Here is a 27,827-nt window from a genome sequence, read left to right as displayed (position 1 = left end):
AGAATAATAATACATCGCGTTATTAATAAAATACGTATAGAAAAAGATTTATCGACTTAAAGCCATTAGTCTCTGCCATTTGTTTTTCAATTAACATATACATATAAATATATTTTATACCGTAGAATTCCCGTACAACACGAATTCAAATTACACGCCAAAAACATTGAATTAAAAAATGAAATTTGCTTTTTTGATTTCTGTTCTGGCATTGTTTTCTTTTCATTTATATATATATATATATAATTCTGGCAAATAAAAATGAGAAATCGATTGAATAAAAATGTGTCAGGCAGCGTTATGGTATTTTCATCGTTTAATAAACAACACTGTCGACTAGAGTGATTGATTATTTAGTTGTTGCATATGCATTTGTAAAAAACAATAAAGTATACCTGCCTGTGCCATAACATCTACAGTACCTGCTGCCAATGGGTCTCGACTTTTAGAATCCGATCGAGAATTTGTACCTGGCCGTAATAGTGTTGGTCCAAATACTGTTGCCAAATTGTGCAAAGACATTTTGTTCTGTCCTTCGTGTTTGTTGACGCGTATTAAATGGGCAAGTAGAAAATCGATAACTGCTTTATTCACGGACGGTAATCCTTCGTATACTCGTCGCAAAGCTGCACTTCTTGATAATTCTCCTGTTTGGAATGCTTCCAAAAATGCTGGGTAAAGGGCGTCTGTAAATAATGCTTCCGGCATCTCGCGTAAATACAATTTCAGTACGCCAGTTACCGAATGTACATCAACCTGCATATAATATATAATATATAATATTGTATATATTAACATATTGTGTTATAGAAAAATTCTTTTTTATAACAACAGGTAAAACATTAGTCATGATATATGAGACTATTGTATTTACGTTACAATAAATTTAGAAATAATTCTACAAACCTCTTTGAGAAGTTGTTCAGCTTCATAGGAATTACTTTCAAATGATTTACGAAGTTTCGTTAGATCAGATGCTGATCCGGATACTCGATATAATCCTACTTCTCCAACACCTCTTCTTTCAACTTCTCTTACGCAGGCAGTTATTATAAATGGTACATCACGTTTTTCTCGTCTACCAAACAGAAATCCGATTATTCGCTCATATAAATTCGATATAATTTTATTTTGGTAATCATTAATACATACTTGCAAACTTGTTGTATTCGAGCACCAAATAAGCCTTGAGGTTTAGCCGATGGCACCCGCCTTAATGTTACTTCGCTGGGAACGAATCTAAGAGCTACGTCTAATGTAGCTGGACCCAAACTCAAGGATCTTTCCACTTGATCGGATTGCAGCCATGATCTACTTAATCGTTGAATACATTTGCCTCTTAATACTGATCGTGTTCCACATTCTTCATAAAGTAAAATCCTAACATTTTGACTACCTTCTAATTCAACCACAAATGTCTCACCTTTACAAATACAATCAAAAATATATATTATTCACTGTATAAAATAAAATATAATTGGATGTATATAATAAGAATTTACCCCAAGTCGGAGCTTGACTCCTAATGACTCGGCTTTTAGCTCGTTTAAAGTAATGTCCATAACTATCCACTTCTACGATAATATACAGGTCTCCTATTCTATCTAATCCTGGTGGTGTTAAGCCAAGCAGAGTTAGATGCAAGTCTCCAAGTAATAAACTTTCATCACGTCCAGATCTCAATAAATAACTGCCCATGTCTGTTTGTAAATATGTTCGACAAGCTGTAACCCAAGCTTGTAATTCGTACATTGTCAAAGGTAGAGGTCCTGGTGGTTGACCGCCCTATAATTAACAAATTTTTATATTATTCCTATTTTCTAATATAATATTTTCTACATTATATTATAATTGAAATAAAATTTACATATAAATGTACCTGTTGCAATGCTTCCACAGCTTCAATCCATTGAGATCGTTCAAACTCACTGGAGAGAAAGAAAGTATATGCGTTTTGCACTCGATGTTGATTCTTATGCGCTACCCGCATTACTAAATTCGGTGACGCTAATACCAATTGTGCTTCCAGTTCTGCTAATTTTTTACGATTTTTTTCCGAACCTCTACCACCAAGTCTAATTCTTTTTTCGTCATTTCGTTCTTCCCACAAAATCTGATCTCTCACTGTACATGCTTGAGATCTGTATCGAAAAAAATAATAATAATTATTATTAAAGAATTTGATAATAATGATAAATAATATTATTACAATACCTCAAAGCAACTACATTAGCTGGACTAGTTTCTCGTGGTTCAATACCATCTTCCGTAACAACAGCTTCTGCTACTGGCACGTACCACTTTAACTCAAACGTAAACTTGTCTCTACCGGAAGCTTTATATTTAGCACAAGCAATAACATCGTTAAATAAAAATAGATGCCTCAATTTCCTATGACCATCTGAGAGTTCAACAACGAATGAATTTTTAACTAATCTTCTTTGCGCTCTGTCATGACTCTGTAAAAATAGAAAACAAGTTCTTTAATATATCACGAATACGTAGGTAAATATACTTACAAAAAAATATCTAAGAATATAAATATTAAAATTCTTACCGGGAACATCGACTTAGTTTGAATAATATTAAATTCATCAAGAAAATTTCTAGTCATAGCAAGTGCTTCTGAGAGCGGTGCATGATCAGCATGATTCATGGGTGTGTGCTTAAGTAGATCCTACAATCAATCGAACAGAGAAATTATCAATACAACATTAAAGATAAGATAAACTCTTGCTTGGATATTAATGGGATATATAATACGTGATTAATATCTCGGTAGAATTCCAAATGTCTTATCGATGCTTTGAAGAAATCAACAAAAATAAAGGAAAATAAATGGAATAAGAATGATATATTTATCTATAATATAAATTAATTGAATATTTTGTCAAATTATGAATGCACGTACGTGTAAGACTAATGCATTTTTTTGAACACGAGCGACAGGTTTGTGTAGAAGATCTTCGAGGGATAAACCTGGACCTTTAGGAAATCCTCTGAGTCGTATATCTCTAGTGATTTCTCCGAATTGAGTAGAATGAGCAGAACATCTACGAACGGTGTCGGTAGCACGAGCATAATTATGTAAAAATGCACCATACAATCCTATATTGCTGGCCATAATCTGTAATTAATTCAAAACAAATATTACAATAATATATAATTGTCGAGACTATCATTTTTAAAATATTATTAAAATATACCTTAAATTGTTCCCCTATAGTAGTCTTAAAATCCCACTTTTCGGTTTTTTTTCTAAGTTCGTCTATAAAGTTTTGATGTAGTTTATGTAATTCGGGAATTTTATAAAACATAGTACCAAATTCTTCTTCTGAAATAACTGGTTGAGACGTTGTTAATGTAGCTCTAATAGCTTTCATGTACTGCAATTTGTTTATTACATTAATTAGTAAATTATTTATAAGTTATAGGATTAGAAAAAAAATGTATTACTTACTTGTAACATAACATTCAAACACTCGACATAAACTGCTTCACTTTCGACTACAGAATTGACGATACACTTGACCATAGATGTTCTATCATCTTCTCTATCTTTACTTTTTTCTTGTCTGCGTGGCGTAGTCGGTGTTGGTGATTCCAAACTTCCTTCACTTAAACTTAATGGTTCGGCATCGCTACTCCCAGTTTCATTGTCAGTACTAAGCGCACGTAATAAAATTGGTGGCGCAGGACTAGCACCTTCTTCATCTTCGCTATCCATTGCTGCCCTGTGTCTAGAAAAATAAATATAAGATGTTCAATATATTTACGTAGTATATATTAGGTTGTCCCATAAGTTCATATTTGTTGTTTAAGGCTGATTTACTGAGTTACATAACATGGCGCGGAAAAAACTTATGGGACCACCTAGTATTTAAGATTATGAAATAATAATTAACTTACTGTATAAAATAATCTATGTTGACATAGTTGCTCTGATTGCCTGGAGATTCTGGAAGCGATGGTGGTCTACGAGGAGGTGCTCTGGTTGCATTATTATTACCAACAGGTGGAACACGAGCATCAATATAAACATATTCCCCGGTTTGATCCAAAGCTACCGAATCATAGTAAGGTTCTTCTTCTGATGCCTCTGCATCTCCATCTTCTCCATCTTCGTTAATAGCTTTCTCAGATTCTACTTGATTAAAATATAAATGTCAATAGAAGAATATATTATAATAAATCTTTAATCTAATAAGAGACATTATATAAGATCAAACCTTTTTCATCTTCTTCTTTAAAAGAATTATTAGTTTTATCTTTTTTCGAACTTCCGGTAACTTCGATTACAGTGACATAATTACTTGGCACATCAGGATCACTATTCCTTCTGGTTTCAGGCACTTTTTCAGGACTTCTAGGTATCTCGCTCTTAGGTCTTTTATTAGTTCCAAGCGTAGAACTCAATTCGGAAACACATTTATCCTGAAATTTGCTAATGTCTTCTCGTACTGGAAGAGGTGGCGGAGAATGATCCGTATTTTGACAATGTCCGATATTAGCAGATTCTATATTATCGGATACATGCTTTCCACTTTGAGGTTCTCCTGAATTCTGCTTATTGTCAAGCAGCGTAGCGTTAGTACTATTAGCCAACTGTTTGTGTCTTTCAACATCGGCTAATAATCGTTCCAAATACTCTACATAGAACTCTTCTTTCTCTAATTCTTCTCTCAACGCTGTTACCTAATAACGAAAAGAAAACAAATACTTGTTAATGTCAGCGCGTAATAGGAATGGAACTGTTCCACTCTAAACGATTACTCTTATCAGTAAGTAAACATCACCGATAGATATCATTGTTATTATGAATACGCAAGTAAAATTGAGTTACCTTTTGCTTGTGTTTGACCAAATTAGCTCTAACATCTTCCTCCCAAGCAGCCGGTAATGCGCTATCCGGGAATCTCTGTACCCAGACGCGCTGAAAATCTCCGAAAACGCTCATCGTTTAATTCCCCGTTTCTCGTCGTTGTCGTCGTTGTTGTTGTTGTTGTTGTTGTTGAAGAAGAAGAAGAGGAGAGAGTCAGAAGGAGGAGGAGGAGAAGAAAGAAAACAAGAAAAAAGAAAAGAAAAATAACAACACTAACTTAGAATGCTGTATACATCTCACACACGGGCGCGGCAATCATAGTCACGCGTCTCTCCCTTTAATTTCTTACGAACTGTAAATCTTATCGATACGACAACGACAACGATGGTGATGGTAATGATGATGATGATGATGACAAAGATAATAACAACAACAATAATAATAATAATAATGAAGATGCACTAGAATTTAGACACGAAAATAAATCTCACGTTACAATTAGTTGTTCTTTCAACGATAATTTAGTAATATCGCTTTTAAAAATTAAGCTTTCGAACATCGTTGAGCCGCTGTCATCTTGTCGACATCGCACGATGTCGTCTACACCCCGCTTAGGTCACAATCCGATTACTCTCGTATCCTCCACCTCCTCCTCCTCCTCCTCCTTCTCCTCTTCCTCCTCTTCTTCTTCTTCTTCTTCCTCTTCTTCCTCTTCTTCTTCTTCTTCTTCTTCTTCTTTTACTCTTCTTCTTATTATTCTTCCTAACATTTTTCACGCCTCCGCCATATTAGATTTATTTACTCCCAGTTAATATTCATTCATTCAGGGACAAACGAGACCTAGATCAGAGAAAGAGAATTACAACAAGTAATGTAAATCAAATTGGGATTTCCCTTTGGTCACAGTAGGAGGGCCTTTTTAATCCCTGGAATATCCGCTCGTTACAAATATATTACGTGTTCTTCCAACCCTATCTCCCACTCTCTTTCCCTCTTTCTCTTTTCCCCTTTACCTATCCTTCTATCCTCTCCACCTACCCCCGATCCGCCCTACTTTTATTTATATGAACGATCTTTCCATTATTTTTCGACCGTGTAATAAATGCCCCTCCTTTTTTCCAATCGTTGCAAACATTATTCACTAAATTAATTTGAATTTTATTTAAGTTATTTCCATTACGTAATCAATAAAGGGATCATTATTAAAAAAGATATAACCTATGGTAACTTCTCGATGAATTTAAACGATACATGTATATGTATATAATGAATTTAATACCTTCGAATTATTTAATTATCTACGTAAGAATTGCCGAATCATCATTGAAATATTTCTCTCATAATAACGCGCGAGAGATATGTTATTCAAATATTATTTATGATTACGAATTCTATCTATTTTATTATTTTAATTCACGTTTTTACGTTAGATCAAATCAATCGAAAAGATTCGAATATTTGTATATTTAAAAAATGTAGAAATAATGATGAATCATAAAATGACTTTTATGCACGGATTATGAATAATTATGACATATTATATAAGGTAGATCCGATTTTAAATAATTCCAACCAAATACTCCGTTCGGAGTACTTTTACAGCGCCACGTTGCATCGATTTTGAGTACTATGAAAAAATGGAGGTTATTTTGAAAAGATCAAAGAAAATAAAAGTAATAATTATAAAAAACTTTAAAATTTATAGAAGAAATGATGAATAATAAATAATTATGATTTTTACGTGTATAAAAAAATAAAATGAAGCATGATAATCGTCGAATTGTGTTAAAAAAGTAAAATCTTATTATCTTCATTTTTGACATGTGCTGTACCCACTCTAGCATTCGTCAATCTGCAACAGTGTAAATATTTTGAGGTTATGTATTATTTATAATAAGTACCATTTTAAATAAATTTAAAGGTATTTTCATAAAATGTCATCGCCAAATGAAAAGTCAGATCATTCACTTCTTATAGAATTATCGAAGTACTTAAAAGTCAATTCCAAAAGTGGTATCACTAATTGTTTGGCACGATTGAAAACCGACTCCAAATGCTATAGACAATTTGTTAAAGATGGAGGTCTTAGTATTTTGATTAAATTATTAAAGTCTCAAGATTTGAAAATTTTAAATATGACGTTAAGTTTATTAGCAAACGCATGCTTAATTTCTGATGCTAGAGAAGAGGTAAACGTCGTTTCATATATTTTTAACATAATTTTAAATACCAATATATTATAATTTCATGGAACAATTTAACTTTCTTTACTTATTTATTCATTCATTTATTTATTAATTTTTTTTTATGTTATTTCAGGTTAAGGGAACTAGAATAGGATATTATATAATTTGCATAATAAAAAAATTAAAATCGGACAGTGCTCTTCAATGTCGTGCTTGTAGATTAATTGGTAATCTAAGCGAATGCAGCTGGCATGCTAAAACTTTGTACGAAGCTGGTTCGATACAAGAACTTTCTAAATTATTACAATCTAAAACAAATGTGCAAACTTGCCTAATGGTAATCAGAGCGATAAGGTAAATAATTTTAAGTAGAATCTAATTGCAATGTTTTTAACGTTACATATTATTTTACTAAGATATTAATATTATTAATTTGTTCTGTTTGTTATAGAAATATTTGGAGTATGCATGAAGGTTGTAGAGAAGACGTATTAGAAGCAGGTATAATTAAAAATATAACAGGCTTATTAATAATAGCTAATAACAAAGCTATAGTAAGTATAAAATATACAGAATTAGTAGAAGTATGTTTAAAAGCCATGTGTGCATTTCTTATCTGTCTGGATCCTCGTTGCGGAGAACAAATGCAAGGAGAAAAAGATTTAGAAGGATACAAATGCATCGTCGACGGTTGTAGTAGAAATAATAAATTGGCTATTAAATGCCTTTGTAATCTTAGCCAAATAGCAGAATGTCGCCCTAATCTTGGATCTTCAGGAGCGATAGAAATTTTAATATCTTTAATGGAGAAACATTCAAAAGTCTCCAAAGAATTATTAGCCAGTTTATGTATGTTCTGTCGAGAATCGGTTAATCGTGCTAAAGTTAGAAACAATGCTGGCTTGGAACTCATACTCACGTATTTAAGAAAAAACGAAATGGAGCAATATCATCCTACGTTATTACACGCTCTAGCACAATTTATATACGACGAACAAAGTATTTTAATAATGATTAATAATGGATTATTCGACGTGCTGAACATCAAGTTAAAGAAAATGGTTGAAAATGCATTGGAAAATAGAAAAGAACAAGAAATATCTACGAAACGAAAATATTTATTGTTTTCGGATAGAAAGATGAGTTTAAAATATTTAAAATCAGAGATAGGACGGTTAGTGTGTTATTATTTATTATCTTTATGTGATTATTTATTTATAAAGAACGAAAATATAATTTTCAGATTCAGCGTAGATTATCCTAAAGACGATTGGAGTCCGTCTAGTTCGACAAGCTTTTTCTCTTCTCCTTCTAGCACACCACCATTACCATTTTATGATTCTGCGGAAACGGATGAAAATGCGGAAGATAATTATAGTCCTGTTTGTAGTGACACAGAATGGGAAAATTGTGAAGAAGGTATATGTATATTAATACTTTGACCAAGATTCTATTATCTGTTAATTTAGAATTTCTTTCGAAAATATTATTTAATAATGTACGTTTAACGTTTTTTATCTTATACAGAACCACAAGAAGACGTTGAATCCATAAAAAGCTGTAAATCGTTACCGATCGAAGAAGATGAATCTCGTGACTCGGGAACATTTCATAAGTTTACTTCTTCCGAATACACAAGTGCGTGGACTTTAGCTTTATTAAATAGATTGAGTCTTTTTAGCGAACCTATAGAAAAATTAGTTGATCCTATGACAATTGGACCATTATCTTCGTACATTCGGTATTCAAAAAATTGTAAAGCTTCCAAAATACTTACAAGAATATTAAGGTAAATAAGAAGATTAATAATATTAATTAATAAATAAGATAAACGATAGAGATAAGGTAATAATTGTTTGAACGGTTTTCTTTTTTAGAAATAGCGCGTATTTAATTCCATTGGTCAAACAAGGTTTTGCCTTCGAAGCCCAAACTTTATATGGCTCGGAATATTACACTCGACAACTGTGCACTTTAGGAGAAACCGGAGGGGTCATAGGAGAGCTTACTTCTATATTAATTCGTGGGGAGGATTCTCACAAGGCAATGGTCGCTGTATCAATACCTTTTATAATTAAGTCTAAAGTTCATTTAAGATTTTTATTAAACAATAATGGCGGTTTAAAATTAATATTAGATATATTAAACGATAGAGAACACGCTTTGAACGAGAATGCTGTTTGGTCAATTTGCCAATTGGCAAATACATTGCAAATTCGCTCTGAATTCAACGACAAGGGTTTAATACCAGATACAGTTACAACCGATTATCCAAAACTTTACGAATGTCTTCCAAAGCCATCAATTGTTACGTTTGAATTAGATGATGGTACAACGGTTGACGCATGTAGAAAAACCTTGTGTCAAAAGTCAGATGCTTTTTCCGCTATGCTCGAAGGAAATTTTTCTGAATCTGGAAAAAGACGCGTTAAATTGAAAAATACGTCGAAGGAAGGACTAAACGTATTAATTTCAGCTATGAATGGTGCTATTTTGGAAAATACGACTATAGAATCACTTTTAGATGCTGCCTTATTAGCAGATAAATTTTTAATGTCTGATATTACGGATACTTTAACGGCAAATTCAATAGCTATGCTTAGTCATGAAAATTTCAGTCGAGCATGGAATTGGGCTAGAAATAATTCTTGTTACGAACTTAAAACTTGTTGCGTCAAGAGATTTCTATCGACAAAAATGTCTAAGACTGAAAGGATCCAAGCATTTCGTGAATTTTCTAATGAAATTACTTTTCCTGAATTTTTGGATGATATTAAAGAAATTATTGATAGCTGTTTGTGCCAACGTTAATTTAATTCATTGTAATTAAGCCTAATTGTGATATGATATAAATATATTAATCGTATGTATGTATGTGTATGTATTATGTACACACACACACACACCCACACACACACATATATATATATATATATAAAATTATTGTTTTATATAATATAACATATAATACAATAATTTGGAACTTGGACATATTTATCATGCACATTAATTAATAATCATGCGCAGAGAAAAAAAAGATAATCAAGGTCGTAATGTTGAGTGCTTCGTCATGTATGATACAATTGTGTACACAAGAGAATGAAGAAGGAGAATAATAGTTATCAATTTGAAATTCTTACGATAAAAGAAAGAAGGCTTCAAGTTAATAAAAAATTGTAAGATAGAGAAAGAAATGATAATAGGAGAAAAACAGGTTTTTTTTTACATTCCCCTTGGTGTATTTAAGATTTAATATATAATATATATATATATATATATTATATATTATATTTACTAAAATTTAAAAAATTGTACACATTTTTTTATACAACTTGCAGCATTCTTATTAATTATTTAAATAATAATTTCAACTTGTGAATTGTATATACAAAATAATATGAAATTGTAAATAATCGTCTTTTCTCTTTTAATCATCCGAATTTAAATGGCAATGTAAAATTTAATTTACGCTTTAATGGAAGAAGATAAAAAAATATTATATATATGTGATATGTAAAAAGTTACTAAAAAATTTGTCCACGACGTTACCCTTAATTTTTTCTCTACTATCTTACCGTAAAGTTTCTCTTAATTAATTTAAGTTTTATTGGTTTGGACGGTACGGATATCAAGTGCAATATCAATTTCACTTCGTCTTTATTCATACATTTTATTTTGAAAGTACGAACAAGCTGTGAATGAAAAAAAAAAAACAAGATTTATTAGATATTCCAAATATTTTAATAGAATAACTTATATTTGAAAAAAATGTGATTACCTCGGCCAATACAAGAGATATTTGAATTTCAGCGAGCTTACGACCTACGCAACTTCTTGCTCCTAAAGCGAATGGTATATTAGCATGAGGATTAACTACGTCCTGATAATTACCATTTTCTGTTCGTATCCATCTTTCTGGATAAAATTCGTTCGGTCGTGGAAAATTAATAGGATCTCTGCTACTCGAATATAATGAAAGTAAAATTAATTCCTATATAACAAAAGAAAAGGAGAAAAAAAAGAAAAATTCATTCATTCAATATTGTAGTCATTAAATTAATTTGATTATTAATTATTAATTTTCTTCTAATCATCAATATGCATGCACTGTCAATGATATTGTTGGAAAAACAAGAAAAATATAAATAAAATTGTATATTTACTCCTTTAGGTACAAAATATCCACCAATGACATTATCCTCTGGCAAATATCTCGTAATAAATGGAGCTATTGGGTATAGCCTAAGGGTTTCCTTGATAACTCCTTTTATCAAGGAATTACGTAATATTTCTTTGGATGATAAATTTTGAATAGATTCGTACAACTTGTCTTGCAATTTGGTATCATTACCAAGTAAAAATAGCATCCACTGAGTGGAGAAAGCTGTCTGAAAGTAAAATTAAAACAAATTAGATGTTAACATTGACCTGAACGATTAATAACAGTAATCGAACAAACATGTCACTGATTTAACGTTTGTAATAAAAATATACCGTATCTCCAGCCGCAATAATAAAGTCAGTGACTATCCTAACAAGATCATCGTCCCGAATTCCTTCGTTCATCATCGTCTGCAGTAGACCATCACCACCAAGGTGAACCATTTCCGGTACCAATGTTCGAACGATACTTAATGCCGAATCTGCAGACTCAACGAACTTATTCCACGAAGGTAGTCTCAAGGATTTTGCTAATTTTGCCGGTAATACCGATAACTCAGCCGTATATTCGAATATTTTGTGCAACGATTTAGCTAAGTTTTCAGAATAACGCGATATTACTGGTTTATGTTGATGCCATGTGGATCCCATTAAAGTTGCCAACATTGCTATTTTGTTACAGGAATATGTTTGATTGAAAATAATTCACGAAATATTTTTCTTATTAAAATATATAATTGTTATTAAATCCTACCTTCGATTGACCATTGATATAGTTGAGTTTCCAATTGGGATAACGTATCATCGCTATTGTGTTGAGTTATCCATTTTTCTACTAATCCCTCAGCAGCCTTTTGACATGGACCAACAAACATGTCCGTTGGATCTGATAACAGCATCACCTTGTTTAATATTCGCCGATATTGTAGCCATTCTTCTCCGTTCCTATGAAATAATATTGTCTATTTAATTGTTTAATAATTAAATTACACTTGATGCGTTAAATCTATGAGAAATATATTAGGATTGAAGATAATTTGTCAGTATTATTATATTGTATATAAGAATATAATTATCTATGTATCACATAACTCTATGAGTTTTTGCTATGAAATATTATTATATATAATTTTACATTGTAATGTAATAGAAAAATAAAAATGGACTTACATGAAAAGCAATCCACGTTCCAAAGATCTAAGCTCATTATAAAGAATCCAAGCCTCCGGAAGAAAATGTTTAGGCGTTGGTCCTTCGAGCCTAAAAATTCTTCGATATTCCTGGGGTGAGTTAACAAAAACTGCCATTACCGGGCCAATACGTTCCCTATAAATCGGTCCTAATTCTTTGTGCCTACGATCGACGTATTCGTGAAGCATCTTCGCACCACCGGTATTTAAAAATTCAAATATCGTACCAAATAACGGGAAACCTTTGGGTTTCGGTGGTTCCCTTAAAATAACTGCCGAGTTCGTTGTAATCGAAGTTACATATTTTCTTTCGACGTAAGACTTTCCCGATGATACGTCAGATTTCTTTTTGATGTCCATTTTATTTTTATCATTTACGTTACCATTGACGAAAAGTTTTTTGCGCGACATAGAAGCCGCGTTAAACAAAGATGGACGAGATCTTTTCAAACTCGACCATAACGTACGCATTCTCGATAATAAATATATTCTCTTTGCGAGAAAAGGATAAGAAGAGAAGTAAAGGAATAGAAAAAAAGACGATTTTACGAAACGTTCGAATATATAATCCTCTCGTATTAACTCGGCGAATAACTTTGTCGAATAATTTTATGCCTGGCGAAATTGGAAACGACGATCAAATTCAAACGATCATGTTTTAACGACGATCACGTTTTCTCTGACCACTTCTCCTATTTCAATCTTCTTATATCTCCTACTAATTCCTTTTTTCTTTTTTTTATTTTATATTTTATTTATATCATATTAATTAATTTGCATACGACCACATTGAACTGATACAACCAGCGTTATATTCTATTGGATTCTATTGGAATCTTTCATTCAAAATCTATTTATATTCTATTCATTTAAAATACTAATAACGATACAAAATGGCGTTACTCTTCTTCTTCTTCTTCCCTTTTTTTCCTTTTTTTTCTTTCTTTTCTTTTTTTCTTCTATAAACGTAAATAATTCAAAACGGAACCGGTTAACGCACAGTGCGTGAATGTGCGCGCTGCAGTTGTTGTTTGCTTTTCTTATTCTTGTCTTATTTCTTTCTTTTTTTTTCTCCTTCTCTGTTTCTTCTTCTTTAGTTTTCGTTTATTTTGTATAAATTTTAATAATAATACAAAACGAAAATGGAAACCGCACAGTGGTGCGTGAATTATTCGCGCTGCAGTTGTCGTTGCGTTGCTTTTCTTATTCTCGTATTTTGATCTCCTTCCCTGGTTCCTTAAATTTATATTTTTCTTAAATAAATATTAATAATAATTAAGTAAAAGATAAAAAGTGGAATCGGTTTAGAGACACACACATTACACACACGCGCAGAGTGCATGAGAAGTTGCGCGCGCGTGCTGCAATTCGCGGCTGAATGTCGAGACCGGAAATCGGACCGGAAAGCGGCGCGTCGCCGGCTACCAATCAGAATTATTCTTCTTAGCTTCGCGCCTCGAGATCCGAATACCGTTGTTGAACTATGCCGTTATCTAGAGAAGCCCGTTTACTTTATCCACAACCCCCTTCCACTATCTTTTTCTTCTTCTTCCTCTTCTTCTTCTTTTCTTCTTCTTCATAAACGAGAACAACGAAGAATTCTTCCTCTTCCTTTCTTCTTTTTCGATCAACAAACTCTCTTCTCTACTGCTTTGTAATATAATTTTATAAAATACCTTTAACACAAAGCACAATTTTCTTTGACAACTGCAACACGCGACGATTATGACGACGATGATGATGATGATGATGATGATGATGATGATGATGATGATGATGACCAAGAGGAGAAGAAGAAGAAGAAGAAGAACAATGTCGACAACGTTATCGTCGATCGAACAACTCAACCCGTCTTCTTTTCTTATCGTTCACGCGTCGTTGAACCTCCTGCACGTTTATGTTTCTTTTCCTTCTTTCCTTCTCCTTTCTTACTCGTTCGTATTCGAAATATAAACTGCACAACTCTTTCTTTATTTTTTCTTTTTACTAACCGCATATATATATAATCCAACTCGTATTATTTGTTTATTTCGGAATACGATATATCCTAATGAGGGAAGATCTTTTTAAAAACTTATCATTGTTCCCGCCATTTTATCTCCCCCACCTCCATGCTAATTCATTCACTAATTCAATCGTTCGTATTGTTTTTTATTCAGGTATATCACTAATTCTATTCACCTATGCTTGTTTTTAGTTAAAAAAAAAAAAAAAAGAAAAAAGACCACGTTTGGTTTAACTTCTTAGGTATATGTTTTAATGCGTATTTATTTGTTTGTATATATGGTGGGTGTATATGTAGGATACTTTCTCATGCTCGGGTTGTCGCTAACTGGAGAACCCGACGACCGAGACTGCTTGAAGTTTAACAGTTTCGAACATTTTTCAATCTCTTACTCGAGTCTCTTCAAACTCCGAGAGAGAAAGAGAGAGAAAAGCAGAGTGGGGATTCCTTTCTGTTCTATACAAGTCTCTTTAATTATAGAAACTGTCAAAGTATTTGACAAAATAATGCACGCAACATTTCCTTTATTTCTTTTAATCGTCCAACACATTTGTACCAATTATTATAACACTGGACTTAAAAATCAACAAATTGGAAATAATTCATTTTACTCGATAATCTAATTATTTATATTATCAAACATATTTGTATAATTGATTAACATCGTTTATTTGGTAAGTTAGTCTTTTCAAAAGAAAACCAAAAAATAGATCAAATCTCTCTCTATCTTCCTTCTCCTATAATCCTTCTCTCTCTATCGAAAAATGTGGAAATTCGTAGAAAATAAATTCTATAATTATATGTATGTATGTGTATAAGGAATGATTTAAAACTGGCGGTAAATAAAATCTATACCTATATATATATGTATGATGATACTATAGATAAAAAGGGTAAAGAAATCTACTTTTAAAGTCTGATAGGATTCACAGACTTTGAACGGTACACGATAATATCCACTATAAATAATGCAATAGACGTACCAATCGATCTGGAATATCTATTTCTTGTATTTAATGTCATACCAGTGATATTTTGGTGAGATTAAAAATCCAACTTCCGATGAAATAACATTGAACTCTTAAACGCGTACGATAAATCTTACAATTTCTTTCCTTCGTCTAATATTTTTTTTTTTCTTCTTTTTATTTTTTTTATAATAATCTAATAATTGTATCAGTTTTTACGATAAATCTTGACGTAGTATGAAAAAAAGAAGGAAGTGGTTTCGTTTTTTAAATGATAATATTCAATGCTATGCGAGAGGATGTTTATCATTTAAACAATATTTATATTTATTACGATCCATGAAAATTGTTAAAGAAAAAGATTTCCAATCTGAAATTCAAATCTTTCGAATCTTTCTTCTTTTTCCTCTACTATGTCGGAAGGAATATAAATAAGAAGAGTAGTAGTATACTAATGCAAATCATCTTTTTTCCATTCCAAATCGTGGTGGAACGTGCTTGGTCAAGGACCGCTGAAAAATTCTGACCGTTTTAAGTTGTTTTTATATACGTACGAAATATATATACGCAATATATACGCAAATATATATATATATATATATTTTTTTAAATTATTATTGTTATATAATTTATATCAGATTTATTGATTATTATTATTATTACTGATTTGCTTTGAATGTTCGTAATCGATTTATTCCCTAATCGGCACGAATTTTTCGGATAATTTTAATGATATCTTGCTCAAAAAATTCCTTTACAAATAAAAATGTAACAGAAATACTTATTGATTATTTTAAATATAAATAAATCAAATATTAATTATATATTACATATTTAATAAATACGCAAACAAAAATACGTGTACCAAACATTTATCGTATCCAATGTGACCTTGTATCGTGACTATTTAATTATTAAAAGTAATCTTATGAAGACAAATTTAGCAAATCGAGACAATGTATGATAAAAAAAATGAAATGAAAAGATAAAGATACTTGTGGAGTGATTGAAATAAATCATCGTCATATTCATCGAACACTGACACTCGTCAGCGATAAAAGAGATTTCGAACGTATCGTATATTATTTTTTTCTTTTTTTATTTTTTGTTTTGAAGGAAAACAGAAAGACAAAAAAAAAGGTATCCTTTAAATTTCTTGCATACCGGAAGATGGCGCTTTTCCGTAATTGCATACATTTTTTTTTTATTTCCACTTTCGAGAAAGTGACGCCATCTACGCGACCTTTGGACAATTAACGTTGCACTTCAGTGACGTATCAAGATATTCTAGGTGCCCTCCTCTCGAAAATTTTCTTCTAACACCATGAGTTTGTACTTTTTCTTTTTCTTCCTTCTTTCTTTTATTTCTTTCCCTCTCTCTCTCTTTCTCTCTCAATTACGATAGAAACGATAAATCGTGGAAGAAAGTATATGCAAGAATTTTAAAAATCAATCGTATCATGGAAATAGGTTAGATTATTTTTGTTCAAAATAATTGATCGTTATATTTTATTACAAATTTAAATTGAATTTTATTGTTTATTGTTAAAATCGATCGAAAAGATTGAGATGACGATATACTCGATATCATAGAACACACGATAGTGATTGCATGTCTCGACAGTGTTCGATGGTTAGATGTTCATTGACGACGATTCTACACGAGAAAACGATATCTAAGATAAATATTATTCAAGATTTTTCATACAGAGGACTCATTTTATATTTCAATACTAACATATAATAAATAATTTCATCCAAAGTATAGAAATAAATATATAAATAACGAACGAAAAAATGGACACTGACGTTGAATCTTGTTTAAAGGATTGGAAGGACTTGGCACAAGATTATAAGGAGTTGGAGGTAAAAAACAAAAAGAAAAATTTAACTGAAATAATCAGGGAGGAGGAGGAGGAGGAGGATGAAAAAATCTATCTTTACTCTTTTCGTTTTTTCTTCAATAATATTATTCTTTATCGCGAGAGAAAGACAGGTTAAGTTGTTTATATCTTTGATGAATTGCATTTAAATATCATAACAAAATGCATTAAAGAAATAAAAAAACAATTAATAATTATCATTAATGTTAATGAACTTTGCGAACTTTGAAACCTATCGATTTTTCTACCTTTTTCTTTTTCATTCTTTCTATCATTTTTTCCCCCTCTTTCTTTCACTTGGTTATAAAAGAATATTTCTTTTTTTGTAACAATGATTACACGATAACGACGATAATGATTATGATTTATTATTGATTAATATTTATTTCTTTTATAATGTAGCGATTGAATGATTCGAATTGTTTGATAAATTGGTTTCTAATATTTAAACATTCATTTAATACAGCCTGTATTATACGTACTAAACAGCGAATAACAATAATAGCACTATAACAATGATAATTTGTTATCTTTTACTAACATTCATTTCTTTTATAATATAGCGTTTGCGTGATATTAATTTTTGAATAATTAATGTTTATCATATGGTTTTTTATTACAGGTACTAAATAGGGAATATCTTGCTAAATTGGAAGAAGTTAGAGAGTTACAAGCAAAATGTGTTAAAGGAATCTCTCATCAAAGATATAGAATGAATATTATTTCTAAATCTCTAAAACAGTAAGTTTATTATAGCGAAGAAGATATGTTTGGTATAATCTTACTGCTTATATTAAAAGATTATATAATACATATATATATACTTATATATATATTTATTTAGGCTTCATGAGAAAAGTACAAGAATGACGTTAGATAAAGATATGATAAGAAGAGAACTACAATTACACGAAATGGAACAAACTTTACCAAAACCAAATGGTGTATATCTTCAAATTATATTAGGCAGTGTTAATGTTTCTATATTGAACAAAAATGATAAGTAAGATTTCTTCTTTATCTTTTTTCCTTATATATAGTAAAATATTTGTATTAATATCAAATCGAGAACTAATGATCAATTTACTTTTTTTGTCTTCTCAGATTTAAATACAAGGATGAATATGAAAAATTTAAATTAGTATTATCTGTGATTGGTTTTGTGCTATCTGGTTTAAATCTTTTTACTAATGTAAGGTAAGATTTATAAATATATATCAATTATTCAACGAATCTTAATTAATTCTTTAATATAATGTTTTAATATTATTAAAAAAAAATGAATATTATTTTAGAACATTGGAACTGAGTTTGATGTTCCTTCTAGTCTGGTATTATTGCACACTAACAATAAGAGAAAGTATTCTTAAAGTAAATGGATCAAGAATTAAAGGCTGGTGGCGATTTCATCACTTTCTCTCTACTGTAGTGTCGGCTGTTTTATTAGTGTGGCCAAATACAGGTGCTTGGTATGCATTTCGTGGTCAATTTATTTGGTTCAATGTATATATTAGTAAGTATTCTAATCTGTTTAATGATTTTAATGAATACCTTTTGATTATCGATACTTTCATAAATAATAATATTTTTAGGTATAGTACAATATCTACAATTTCGTTATCAACGAGGTGTACTTTATCGTTTAAAAGCATTAGGTGAAAGACATAATATGGATATTACTATTGAAGGTTTTCATTCTTGGATGTGGCGTGGACTATCGTTTCTCCTTCCATTCCTATTTGTTGGATACTTTTTCCAACTTTATAACGCTTATATATTATATGTTTTAATATCACATCCAGAGGCTACTTGGCACGTTTCGGTTCTTAGTGCTATGTTCTTGATATTATTCTTAGGAAACGTCACTACAACCGTCATGGTCATTCCACAAAAATTAAGGGAACAGGTTAAGGATCATCTTCCCGGTGTATTTACTAATAAATCTGATCGCAGAAAGGATGTTGTCAAGGAGGAAATTAAAATCGATAATAAAAGTGATTAAAAAGGACATCGATAGATTTATAATATCGGTCAAAAACAAATAAAAGTGGTTTTGTTCATTTATATACATATATATAAATCAAATGATATTTGCATAATTAAATAGACGGTTAAATAAGTCTCGATAAAAAAAAAAAATAGGTAAGTTCTCGCATCATCTTAACTAAAATCAGATTTATACGAAAGAATTTCTATTTGTTCGCATATTGATCCCTCCTCCCTCCCTATTTAGATAAATCATTTTAAATAGATGCATTTTGTCATGATTTCGTTCCGTGATACTTTATACTTTATACACTAAATTCTAATATTGAAAATATTATTTTTTGAACAAAAAGCACTATATAATTATAAAATTATTTATTTAATAAGTGATACATCTATACTACTTCAGTTACACGCACACGTGTCCGTCAATTTAATATCGAACGTGCTTGGTAAACGAGCATTGCTATGATTTATAGATTTCTGTGATTAATTATTATAAGTATCAAATTATTTGGGATAATTCGTACATAAGAATTGATTTGTTTTTAATGTATTTATTATAATCTATGTATGTAAATATAAATAAAATTACCAATGTGACTCACACACATACACACATATAATAAATTTTGTCTGAGCATTGTTTTTCATGCTATAATTTTTAATTATACTGCAATTATTATTATATATATTTTAAATATTATATTTATTTTTTATCTGAAATATCAAATTTAATAATAAATAATATTAATGTAATATTTATATACAATCGTGTAAATTGAATAAAGAACTTTATGTTTCTCAATAATATTGCCTAAATTTTGTCTATACCGGGGTGTATCGAGGGTTGCCTATCTCAAGGCGGGTAAATATAAATAATGAATGTACAAATAAATCTATCTATCTATTAATAAATGTTAATTTTAGTGGTCCTTTAGGCGTGTACATCGGATCTATATAATAATCTAATTTTTCATGGTGATATTCTATTTTGTAATGCTGTAAGATCTGAAATAGAAAAATAGTCTTAAACTTACTTCCTAAACTATTCATTGAATAAATAATAATTTAAATTTGCAATAGATTGTGTGTGTGTGTGGCATATAAACGTCAATGTTAGATGATCATTTACTTGTTAGATAAACGAAATATTTCCCATATCGTAATAAAATAACAATGAAAATAATTAAATGACCGGAGGAATTAATTATTGTTTGAGTTCGTTAAGCGTAACCATCGGAAAGTTAACTACTATGAATATCTCGCGAGCACCAAGCGTATCTTCGTATAAATGTCCTTATTCGTGTAGTCAATTTCTCTTTCAATTACTATTCAACAACGTAAAAATACTACGGTCTCATTTTCTTCATTAGAAAAAAAAAATCAAGGGCCAAATTTGAAATAATTTTGTAAATTTGTTTTTTTTTCTTAATAGACATTATTATCTAGTCTTTTAAACTATGCAAATAAGACAATAGTATAATATTTCTGGAACTCACCTTACTGATTACAATAATCATTTCCAATTCAGCAAATCGTCGTCCAAGACACATACGCTTACCATAGCCAAAAGGAAGTGACGCAAATGCATGAAGTACACCGTTATCTTGTAACCATCTTTCAGGAATGAATTCTTCACTACTTGGAAAGTATTTGTCTAGATTGCTTATAACGTAATGTTGAAAAACAACTTGCACCTATACACATATATCCACATACATGGAAATACATTTAATATTTAACATATAATTTAACTAGACAATGAAATCTTTAAAAATAAGATTTTTGTTTTTTTTACAATTTTCTTACCCCTTTCGGTACATTATAACCACTGATTATTGTATCTTTAGTCATACATCTTCCATTTCCAATAACAACAGGATACATTCTAATTTAAATAAACAAAATACTAAATAAATTGAATAATGATTATATTAAATATTACATAATTGAGCATGAAACGTTCAATTACTACTGTATAGAAAAATACAAACCTTAAAGTTTCTTTAATACAAGCTTTCAAATATTTCAAATTTTCTAAGTGTACTGCTTCCATTGGTGCATCTCTTAATGGTAATATGTTGCATATTTCATTGTAAGCAATATCTTGTTTTTCTGGATGCGTTGCCAATTGATATAATACTGATCCCACAGCATTTGAAGTCTTTAGAAAAATAATAATTAGAAAAATATTACAAATGCGATTTCAATAGACAATATTTGTTGTTTATGGTTGATTTACTGGGCCACATAGCGTGGCATGAAAAGAACCTATGGGACAACCTAATATATACACACAACTCATACATACTTACAGTATCTATACCAACTAGAAATAAATCAAGTGCTAAAATTGTTGCTAATTTCGAATTTCCTTCTAAAGCCAAAACTCTTTCCAACAATGATAATTTTTTGGTAGAATTTGGAGAATCGTTCCGGTTCGATAAAGCAGCATTTGTATATTTTGAAGTAATTCTAAAAATCACATTAGGAATAATAAAATATATTTATTTATTTAATTATATTTGTAAATTCATTTTTTTAAATTTCTTGTTTCTTTAATATACGTATTCGTTTTCGTTTTCGTTTTCTTTTTCGTTTATATATGTATGTATTTGTTGTCAATACAAACCGTACAATAGTATCGAGTGCATTAACATATTTTTTCCACGTAGGTGTATTAAAAATCCTCCAAAAAGGTATTTTGAGTTCCAGAACACCGACGTTTTTGAAAAAAGTAACTACTGCGTTTATTAATTCTTGTGTTTCGAGATTAGCATTGTTGTCTAAACAACCTAAACGAACGTCCAATGCAACTCGTGCGATAGCTGTTAATTATATTCTATGTTGTTCAGTCTACTTTTAGAAAGAAATAATAATAACATAAGCATACTTACACTCGAGCGACCATTTATGTATCTCATTTAAAAAATCATCAGGTACTTCATTATTCAAATTCTTTATACTTTCTATCCTGCAATATAATATCAGAATTAATTATACAAAATCATGTCAACTTCAAAAGTTGAATAGAATGATGAGACAAATGAGTAATGGAAAGGATCAAAATAGAAAGGGAAAAAAGAAAAGAATATAATTGAAAAGGGAAAGGCATTCTGTAATTATACCTTGTGAGGAATGAACGACTTGCTTCCTCAATTGCACCGACATACATTTTTGCTGTTCGTGGTTGAAGCATTACTTGTTGTACTTTGCTACGGAAATGATACCAACTCTCTCCGTGTCTAAACAACAGAACGATAAAATTTTAATGGTAAAAATAAATTATGTGTTTTGCAATTAGAAAAGATTATTTGATTTTTTTCTTCGCTACTTTCATTACGAAATATTTTATTTGAACTCGTATTAGATAATAATACATTTTATGGATCATAAAACTTTCTTGCTCTTTCGTGAGAACTTAATATATCTTATACCACATAGATTTCACCGGATTGTTATCTAACAAGTACTTTACCTATACACGTTCTTGTAAAACCTAATGTATAATATTTCGTTGGATTGTTACGTAATATGCTTTTAGAAAATTATAATGTACGCAATTCATATGCATAAGAAATGATATACTTTCTAAGTAAAGATAAATATTACGGTGGTTTCGGTTTTTCTATGGAAAAGTTTTCTTTTCAATGAAATAGTATTACTTGCAGTTTGAATTTTCTAAATTGGCGCTAAAACTTAAATGGCGTAGATTTAATTTGGGTAAAATAATAATAAATAATTACTTACACAGCAATAACACCAGCATCATTATCGAAGAATTCTTTTCTTAATACATGTTTATAATAATTCAGAGAAGGCATGGACGGTCGATGAGGCATTTTATCTTCTTGTCGAAAAATTCGTTCAATTTCGTTTGCATCGTAAACAAAAACCATATCTGGTCTGCCAAGTAAATTTTCAATCTTAACAATATTTCCATATTGTTCGTATAATCTCTTGGAAACCTTATCCACCGATTGTATTTTAAAATCACCTGAAATTCGTTAGACACAGATTAGAATAATGTTCTCACATTTATAGAAGAAAAGTCTAATGGTATTATTATAAGATTATTGTTTATAAAATGTTACCTATGTAAGGAATAAAACGCCATGTATTTCCTAAAATAGGAATTGGTTTTGGTCCAGGTATTTCCGCATATGGACGATAACTCGGGCATTCGTGTTTTTCAACTGTGGCTGCCAAAGTTTCTAAAGTTCTATACACCGTGTGTTGATCATTTTTATTATGCTTCGAAAATCTTAGAAAAAAGACAGAGAGAAGCTTCGACGAAGCATGAATTCTATAATTCAAAGAAATATTAAATATTATTTATTGTACAATATTTGAAATGCATTTTCGCGCGTAAATGAGAACGATTACATTTTTATAAAATATAATTCAAAGTAACAGGAACATTCAAAATACTTATACATTTGAATTTGAATTTTCTTTTGTGCAAGGTGAATTAATGCAAATTTTAAAATACAAAAGAAAATAACAGGAACATTAAAAGTGATATCAAAAATTGAGTTATTCGTAAATTTAAAAGTTTCAACACACAGTAAGAAATAATCGAAATATCGAAGTTGTAAATAACGCGGGAAAATTCAAATTCTTTCTTCTGGCAATCTTTCGAATGTTCAAGTAACATTAATAGTATTTGTTAGAATTATTTGTAGATTCGAAAAGTAATCTGAAAATTGTAAAACAGTAAAACTACATTGACTTAGAATCTTGAAAAAATAATTGAAAATTATATCAGGAAATTGTGTAATAAATTGAAGATAATTAATTAATAATCTTTATTTTGCAAAACTCACCTAAACGAAGCTATCATTTTTTAGAAAGTTTATTAATGATAGTAATTAATTATATAAACAAACACACCCGACACATCGTTTTCTTTTTTACGGATAACGATCTAATTGAAAGTAAAAAACAATGAATTATGTAAAGGTATTTTACGTAAAGGATCTTTAAAAAAAATAAAAAAGAAACAAATATAATAAAATCAGAAAGTGGAGAAGCACTAATATTAAACAAGTGAGTTGAGAATTCGCGTTAAGCGTTCGAGTTATGCTACAGTGTCCGAAGTATGAATTCACACACGTAAGTAATAACAAATGATTTATTTGGTTCGGATAAGTAAGTAAATAATCGAACTAAAAGGAGTCGATTAAAATACTTTTTTTTACTTATTCGTACGTCTTTACAGATTGAATGCCCGATAGAAAGTGACTCGTCGTCGATGCGAGAGAAGTGATGGTAAGCACTTTCTTCGCCCTTTATCTGAAGCCACCTCAACCGGACATCGAGGATATTTAATCTACCTATGATGATAGGCACCCCAATGGCACCCTAAATGCTTAGAGGCCGAGTCATATAACTTTCGCGCACGAGAATTATAACTCTTGTGAATCTACCTGGTGAAATATATGACTAGACGAAGTAGAGGGAGTAGCTGGAAGAAGGAAATATCGAGTAGGGGGAAGATTATGTGCATTGCATCATAAAGTGTTTTTAATGAAGTCCCTTCATTTTAGGCATCGTAGTAAACAAATTTAACATTAACTGAAGAATGGAGGAAACCCCGTCTTTTAAAGCTCTCTTTTGTTATCTCAGATCAATAAAAAATCTAATAATCTCAATGTCATCGCTTTAGAAACCAATATAATTTATAATTCATATTAAAGAATGAATTTAACTATATAAGCTTGGGTAATATTCTTGACATATACACCTTTATGAATATTTTATAAGATCATAATATGTTATTGGTGTAACATTAATGTTTAGGAAACAAGTAAATTGTTAATTATTATATGTACTCATATAAATTATGTTATTAAATATAACTTATACTCTTATTCTTCCATTCTTACAGGATTCACTTAATTTTGTTTACGTCAATCATATATAATATGAGATATTTATTAAAATGGATAGACAATACATCGATGCCTATTAATTATTTAACACTAAAACATATAAACATGTATTTATGTCGATGACGTTTCGTACCATTTTGATCTGGTTGGACCTATCGCTAATAATTTATTTTTGTAACTTTCAACAAGTTTATTAAAGTTTGCATTTTCCGCATCACCTCTTTTGGCCAATTTTTTAAACTAGAAAAAGAAGACAAATTTTATTAAAAATATATCACTAGTGTAAAAAAAGAAAACAAATATGAAGAAGGATTCTTACTTTCACATCTTTTTTCACTTTTTCTATTTTCATTTTTCTACTCTGCTGATCGTGTTTAGCTGCCTTTTTCTCCCTCTTCGTTACTTTTTTATGCAGAATAGCTTGATTTTTTAAATTAAACCTCGATCTGACCTTTGTTTGTCCAGGTTTACTTTTAACACCAGAGAAAGTTTTTTCTTCTTCTTCAAATACCTTCTTAGCTTCGATTGTTTTTTGTTCCACTGATTCTTTTGGAATGGTATTTTTGTTTCCCGAGTAAAGAGGATTCCGTGCTAGACTTTTCTCTATTCTCCTTTGTTTGGCATTTACCATAATACGATTTTCTATAGAAAATGCAACTATCGGTCTCTAATAAAAGATTGTACGATTAAACATAGGAAAAAATGTTCAATTTAGTAAAAAGAATAATTATCTAAGTTTACCTTGTATGGTGTAAAAATCTTAGGATTATTATTTATAGCTCGTAAAGCTCTTAGAGCATCTTCGTGTTTGGTGAACGTTACAAATCCAAATTCTTTGGACCTACCTACACCATTTGCATCAATATTTTTTAAATCACGCATAATTCTTGCCTAAAAATATATATATATATATGTGAAAATATGAAAATATTGTAAGCATGTAAAACGATTTTTATTTTTTACAAGAAATGAAATAAAATGTAAACATGTATATACTTCTCTAATGATTGCCTTAGGTCCACCATATTTTTTAAAAATTAGTCTAAGTTTCGCATCATCTAATGAAGCTGGCAAATTTTGAATAACTAAGCGTACTCTTGAAACAAACATGTTCAAGTTACGCAATATCTGAGATTTCCAGCGTTCAAGTTGTAATCGTTTAGCCATATCCGTAGCTGATACGCCTACTGCAGCTGGGCTCCCAGCTGTTATTACTGAAAATATTTTGATTTTCATATATTAATGTTATTCTATTATTTTATAAATTTCTTCACTTAAAAAAATATAAATATATTTATATGTGTACCTCCTTCTTTAACAAGATATAAATTTCTCGAATCTTTCTCTTTTTTATTCTTTAAGTTATTTTTATCCATAATACATTTTCTACTTAATGCTTTGTAAGGTTCAAGAATTTCATCATGTAAACGTAATTCAGTCCCTGCTGATAAACATTTTTCAGAATCTTCTATATTCTGAAAAGAAACGTTAATCTCATTTTATTTATTATATATTTTTTTTTTATTAATAATTCATTAATTATAATTATAATAAATATAAATTTATATCTATATTATACCTTGAATTTTACAAATGCTGTACCTCTGGAATGTTCAGTCATACGGTCTATGCATATTAGAGCATATTGAACTGGACCGAACCTTTCTTCCATAAATTCTTTAAGTTCATTATTTGTTGTCGAGAATGGTACGTTTTTTATAAAAACTGTTTTACCATCCTCAACATCATTAGACTCGCGTTTGAAATTTTTTCTTCTAATGAATTCTTTGTCGTCTGTTTCTTCTTCTCCAGACGCTTCTTCTTCGGTAACTTCCTCATCTTTTATATCTTGTACTTCTTCTCCCGATAAATTTTGTATATCCTCTTTGTTTTCTTCAGCCGATCTGACATTTCAATTAATAATTGGTAATATATTTTTGTTAGGTAACTTATTCGTAATTATTTGTAAGAGATAACTTTTTCATTACTTACATATCCATATATTCGTTTTTATTATTCGATTTATCATCATTCTGATGTTCTTCGTGTTCTATCTTTATTTCAGTATCAACATTATCTTCCTTTTTATTTCCTGGGTTATTTCTATCTTTTGTATACTTATTTTTTGGTATTGCCCAATCGACTACAATGGATCTACCTTGAAGCAGCTTCATGTTTGCATGATGTATTGCTTTCGCTGCACTTTGTACATGATCAAATTGTACAAAGCCGCAACCAACAGGTTTTCCATCTTTCTTTAATATGTTTACTTCTTCAATCTTACCATACTTACTAAAATATTCTTTTAAATGATCCTCTGTGAGCTACGATAAGAATAAATATTTAAAATTAAGAAAATTTAATATATTTAATAGTACAATAAAACAACTTACTTGAAATGGCAGATTTCTTATTATTATTCTTGCTCTCTTCTTACGAACGTTTTCTTTATAATTTTGTTTATTTTTTAACAAATTTATATTTTTTGTTTCCATAATTTAGAATTTGTCCTAAGAAAACTAGTACTTATGAGGTTAGATTAATTTATATGAATATGTTATGTATATATTTTGTTTACTTTAAATAATGTTGTTAACAATTTTTAAATATCAGAGGTTTTAGAAGTTTTTAGATAGTTTTTAGAATTAAATTAGATAATATTTTATATGTTTTTAATTGTATATGATACTTGTAAAAAAGCACGTGTATCTTTCGATAGATTCAATTGA

The 27,827-nt window shown here is 30.1% G+C and overlaps 6 protein-coding genes across 10 annotated transcripts; 2 read left to right on the top strand and 4 right to left on the bottom strand.

Annotated features, from left to right (window-relative positions):
- Nucleotides 1-301: 301 nt before the first annotated feature.
- Nucleotides 302-6,353, bottom strand: LOC122513418 (active breakpoint cluster region-related protein). Of its 5 annotated transcripts, none has more exons than XM_043629760.1 (14): nucleotides 6,102-6,353; nucleotides 4,844-5,662; nucleotides 4,230-4,695; nucleotides 3,910-4,144; nucleotides 3,461-3,740; nucleotides 3,207-3,386; nucleotides 2,912-3,127; nucleotides 2,558-2,677; nucleotides 2,215-2,459; nucleotides 1,880-2,141; nucleotides 1,503-1,785; nucleotides 1,153-1,423; nucleotides 907-1,078; nucleotides 302-756 (listed from the first exon to the last, which is right to left on the bottom strand). In XM_043629760.1, exons 2-14 carry the CDS (start codon nucleotides 4,955-4,957, stop codon nucleotides 337-339), a joined length of 3,264 nt encoding a protein of 1,087 aa, XP_043485695.1. In that variant the 5' UTR covers nucleotides 4,958-5,662; nucleotides 6,102-6,353; the 3' UTR covers nucleotides 302-336. The 5 variants fall into 5 exon arrangements, with proteins under 5 accessions (XP_043485695.1, XP_043485693.1, XP_043485690.1 ...); XM_043629758.1 differs by having other exon boundaries at nucleotides 6,041-6,110; XM_043629755.1 differs by lacking the exon at nucleotides 6,102-6,353 and adding an exon at nucleotides 5,836-5,978.
- A 352-nt stretch (nucleotides 6,354-6,705) lies between these two features.
- LOC122513419 (armadillo repeat-containing protein 5) lies at nucleotides 6,706-10,108 on the top strand. The gene is made up of 6 exons (XM_043629761.1): nucleotides 6,706-7,011; nucleotides 7,142-7,362; nucleotides 7,460-8,182; nucleotides 8,252-8,427; nucleotides 8,536-8,797; nucleotides 8,886-10,108. The coding sequence occupies exons 1-6, from the start codon at nucleotides 6,757-6,759 to the stop codon at nucleotides 9,817-9,819; spliced, it is 2,571 nt and encodes an 856-aa protein (XP_043485696.1). The 5' UTR covers nucleotides 6,706-6,756; the 3' UTR covers nucleotides 9,820-10,108.
- Nucleotides 10,109-10,431: 323 nt separating this feature from the next.
- LOC122513415 (cytochrome P450 315a1, mitochondrial) lies at nucleotides 10,432-13,257 on the bottom strand. Its single transcript, XM_043629752.1, has 6 exons — nucleotides 12,340-13,257; nucleotides 11,924-12,114; nucleotides 11,503-11,837; nucleotides 11,172-11,396; nucleotides 10,787-10,999; nucleotides 10,432-10,700 (listed from the first exon to the last, which is right to left on the bottom strand). Exons 1-6 carry the CDS (start codon nucleotides 12,828-12,830, stop codon nucleotides 10,575-10,577), a joined length of 1,581 nt encoding a protein of 526 aa, XP_043485687.1. The 5' UTR covers nucleotides 12,831-13,257; the 3' UTR covers nucleotides 10,432-10,574.
- A 3,561-nt stretch (nucleotides 13,258-16,818) lies between these two features.
- On the top strand, nucleotides 16,819-19,277 carry LOC122513416 (transmembrane protein 120 homolog). Its single transcript, XM_043629753.1, has 6 exons — nucleotides 16,819-17,198; nucleotides 17,838-17,956; nucleotides 18,060-18,218; nucleotides 18,320-18,412; nucleotides 18,511-18,728; nucleotides 18,808-19,277. The coding sequence occupies exons 1-6, from the start codon at nucleotides 17,130-17,132 to the stop codon at nucleotides 19,215-19,217; spliced, it is 1,068 nt and encodes a 355-aa protein (XP_043485688.1). The 5' UTR covers nucleotides 16,819-17,129; the 3' UTR covers nucleotides 19,218-19,277.
- Nucleotides 19,278-19,982: 705 nt separating this feature from the next.
- On the bottom strand, nucleotides 19,983-24,618 carry LOC122513414 (probable cytochrome P450 49a1). The gene is made up of 11 exons (XM_043629751.1): nucleotides 24,031-24,618; nucleotides 23,299-23,510; nucleotides 22,955-23,201; nucleotides 22,333-22,449; nucleotides 22,102-22,178; nucleotides 21,837-22,032; nucleotides 21,520-21,679; nucleotides 21,199-21,368; nucleotides 21,014-21,092; nucleotides 20,704-20,901; nucleotides 19,983-20,212 (listed from the first exon to the last, which is right to left on the bottom strand). The coding sequence occupies exons 1-11, from the start codon at nucleotides 24,045-24,047 to the stop codon at nucleotides 20,105-20,107; spliced, it is 1,581 nt and encodes a 526-aa protein (XP_043485686.1). The 5' UTR covers nucleotides 24,048-24,618; the 3' UTR covers nucleotides 19,983-20,104.
- A 507-nt stretch (nucleotides 24,619-25,125) lies between these two features.
- On the bottom strand, nucleotides 25,126-27,792 carry LOC122513413 (RNA-binding protein 28-like). The gene is made up of 8 exons (XM_043629750.1): nucleotides 27,492-27,792; nucleotides 27,091-27,422; nucleotides 26,678-27,002; nucleotides 26,405-26,573; nucleotides 26,095-26,312; nucleotides 25,840-25,989; nucleotides 25,418-25,765; nucleotides 25,126-25,338 (listed from the first exon to the last, which is right to left on the bottom strand). Exons 1-8 carry the CDS (start codon nucleotides 27,591-27,593, stop codon nucleotides 25,210-25,212), a joined length of 1,773 nt encoding a protein of 590 aa, XP_043485685.1. The 5' UTR covers nucleotides 27,594-27,792; the 3' UTR covers nucleotides 25,126-25,209.
- Between the last annotated feature and the right edge of the window lie 35 nt (nucleotides 27,793-27,827).

The sequence above is a fragment of the Polistes fuscatus genome, unplaced genomic scaffold (assembly GCF_010416935.1).
Source record: "Polistes fuscatus isolate 324 unplaced genomic scaffold, CU_Pfus_HIC Scaffold12, whole genome shotgun sequence".
In the NCBI taxonomy this organism is placed as follows: domain Eukaryota; kingdom Metazoa; phylum Arthropoda; class Insecta; order Hymenoptera; family Vespidae; genus Polistes; species Polistes fuscatus.
This window is presented reverse-complemented; position numbering and strand designations above follow the sequence as displayed.

What these genes read in the sequence shown, in the direction of transcription:
- LOC122513418 (XM_043629760.1), bottom strand. Translation starts at nt 4,957, where the DNA reads ATGAGCGTTTTCGGAGATTTTCAGCGCGTCTGGGTACAGAGATTCCCG. An exon ending in GCTAATGTAGTTGCTTTGAG is followed by an intron (nt 2,142 to 2,214) that starts GTATTGTAATAA and finishes TTTTCGATACAG; the next exon opens with ATCTCAAGCATGTACAGTGA. An exon ending in CTGTGGAAGCATTGCAACAG is followed by an intron (nt 1,786 to 1,879) that starts GTACATTTATAT and finishes TGTTAATTATAG; the next exon opens with GGCGGTCAACCACCAGGACC.
- LOC122513419 (XM_043629761.1), top strand. Translation starts at nt 6,757, where the DNA reads ATGTCATCGCCAAATGAAAAGTCAGATCATTCACTTCTTATAGAATTA. An exon ending in TTTCTGATGCTAGAGAAGAG is followed by an intron (nt 7,012 to 7,141) that starts GTAAACGTCGTT and finishes ATGTTATTTCAG; the next exon opens with GTTAAGGGAACTAGAATAGG. An exon ending in ATACTTACAAGAATATTAAG is followed by an intron (nt 8,798 to 8,885) that starts GTAAATAAGAAG and finishes TTTCTTTTTTAG; the next exon opens with AAATAGCGCGTATTTAATTC.
- LOC122513416 (XM_043629753.1), top strand. Translation starts at nt 17,130, where the DNA reads ATGGACACTGACGTTGAATCTTGTTTAAAGGATTGGAAGGACTTGGCA. An exon ending in AAGATTATAAGGAGTTGGAG is followed by an intron (nt 17,199 to 17,837) that starts GTAAAAAACAAA and finishes TTTTTATTACAG; the next exon opens with GTACTAAATAGGGAATATCT. An exon ending in AATCTTTTTACTAATGTAAG is followed by an intron (nt 18,413 to 18,510) that starts GTAAGATTTATA and finishes ATATTATTTTAG; the next exon opens with AACATTGGAACTGAGTTTGA.
- LOC122513414 (XM_043629751.1), bottom strand. An exon ending in ACATAAATGGTCGCTCGAGT is followed by an intron (nt 22,033 to 22,101) that starts GTAAGTATGCTT and finishes TATAATTAACAG; the next exon opens with CTATCGCACGAGTTGCATTG. An exon ending in TTCTAGTTGGTATAGATACT is followed by an intron (nt 21,369 to 21,519) that starts GTAAGTATGTAT and finishes ATTTTTCTAAAG; the next exon opens with ACTTCAAATGCTGTGGGATC.
- LOC122513413 (XM_043629750.1), bottom strand. Translation starts at nt 27,593, where the DNA reads ATGGAAACAAAAAATATAAATTTGTTAAAAAATAAACAAAATTATAAA. An exon ending in AAAAACGAATATATGGATAT is followed by an intron (nt 27,003 to 27,090) that starts GTAAGTAATGAA and finishes TTGAAATGTCAG; the next exon opens with ATCGGCTGAAGAAAACAAAG. An exon ending in CAGCATTTGTAAAATTCAAG is followed by an intron (nt 26,574 to 26,677) that starts GTATAATATAGA and finishes GTTTCTTTTCAG; the next exon opens with AATATAGAAGATTCTGAAAA.
- LOC122513415 (XM_043629752.1), bottom strand. Translation starts at nt 12,830, where the DNA reads ATGCGTACGTTATGGTCGAGTTTGAAAAGATCTCGTCCATCTTTGTTT. An exon ending in GAACGTGGATTGCTTTTCAT is followed by an intron (nt 12,115 to 12,339) that starts GTAAGTCCATTT and finishes ATTATTTCATAG; the next exon opens with GAACGGAGAAGAATGGCTAC. An exon ending in GATATTTTGTACCTAAAGGA is followed by an intron (nt 11,000 to 11,171) that starts GTAAATATACAA and finishes TTTGTTATATAG; the next exon opens with GAATTAATTTTACTTTCATT.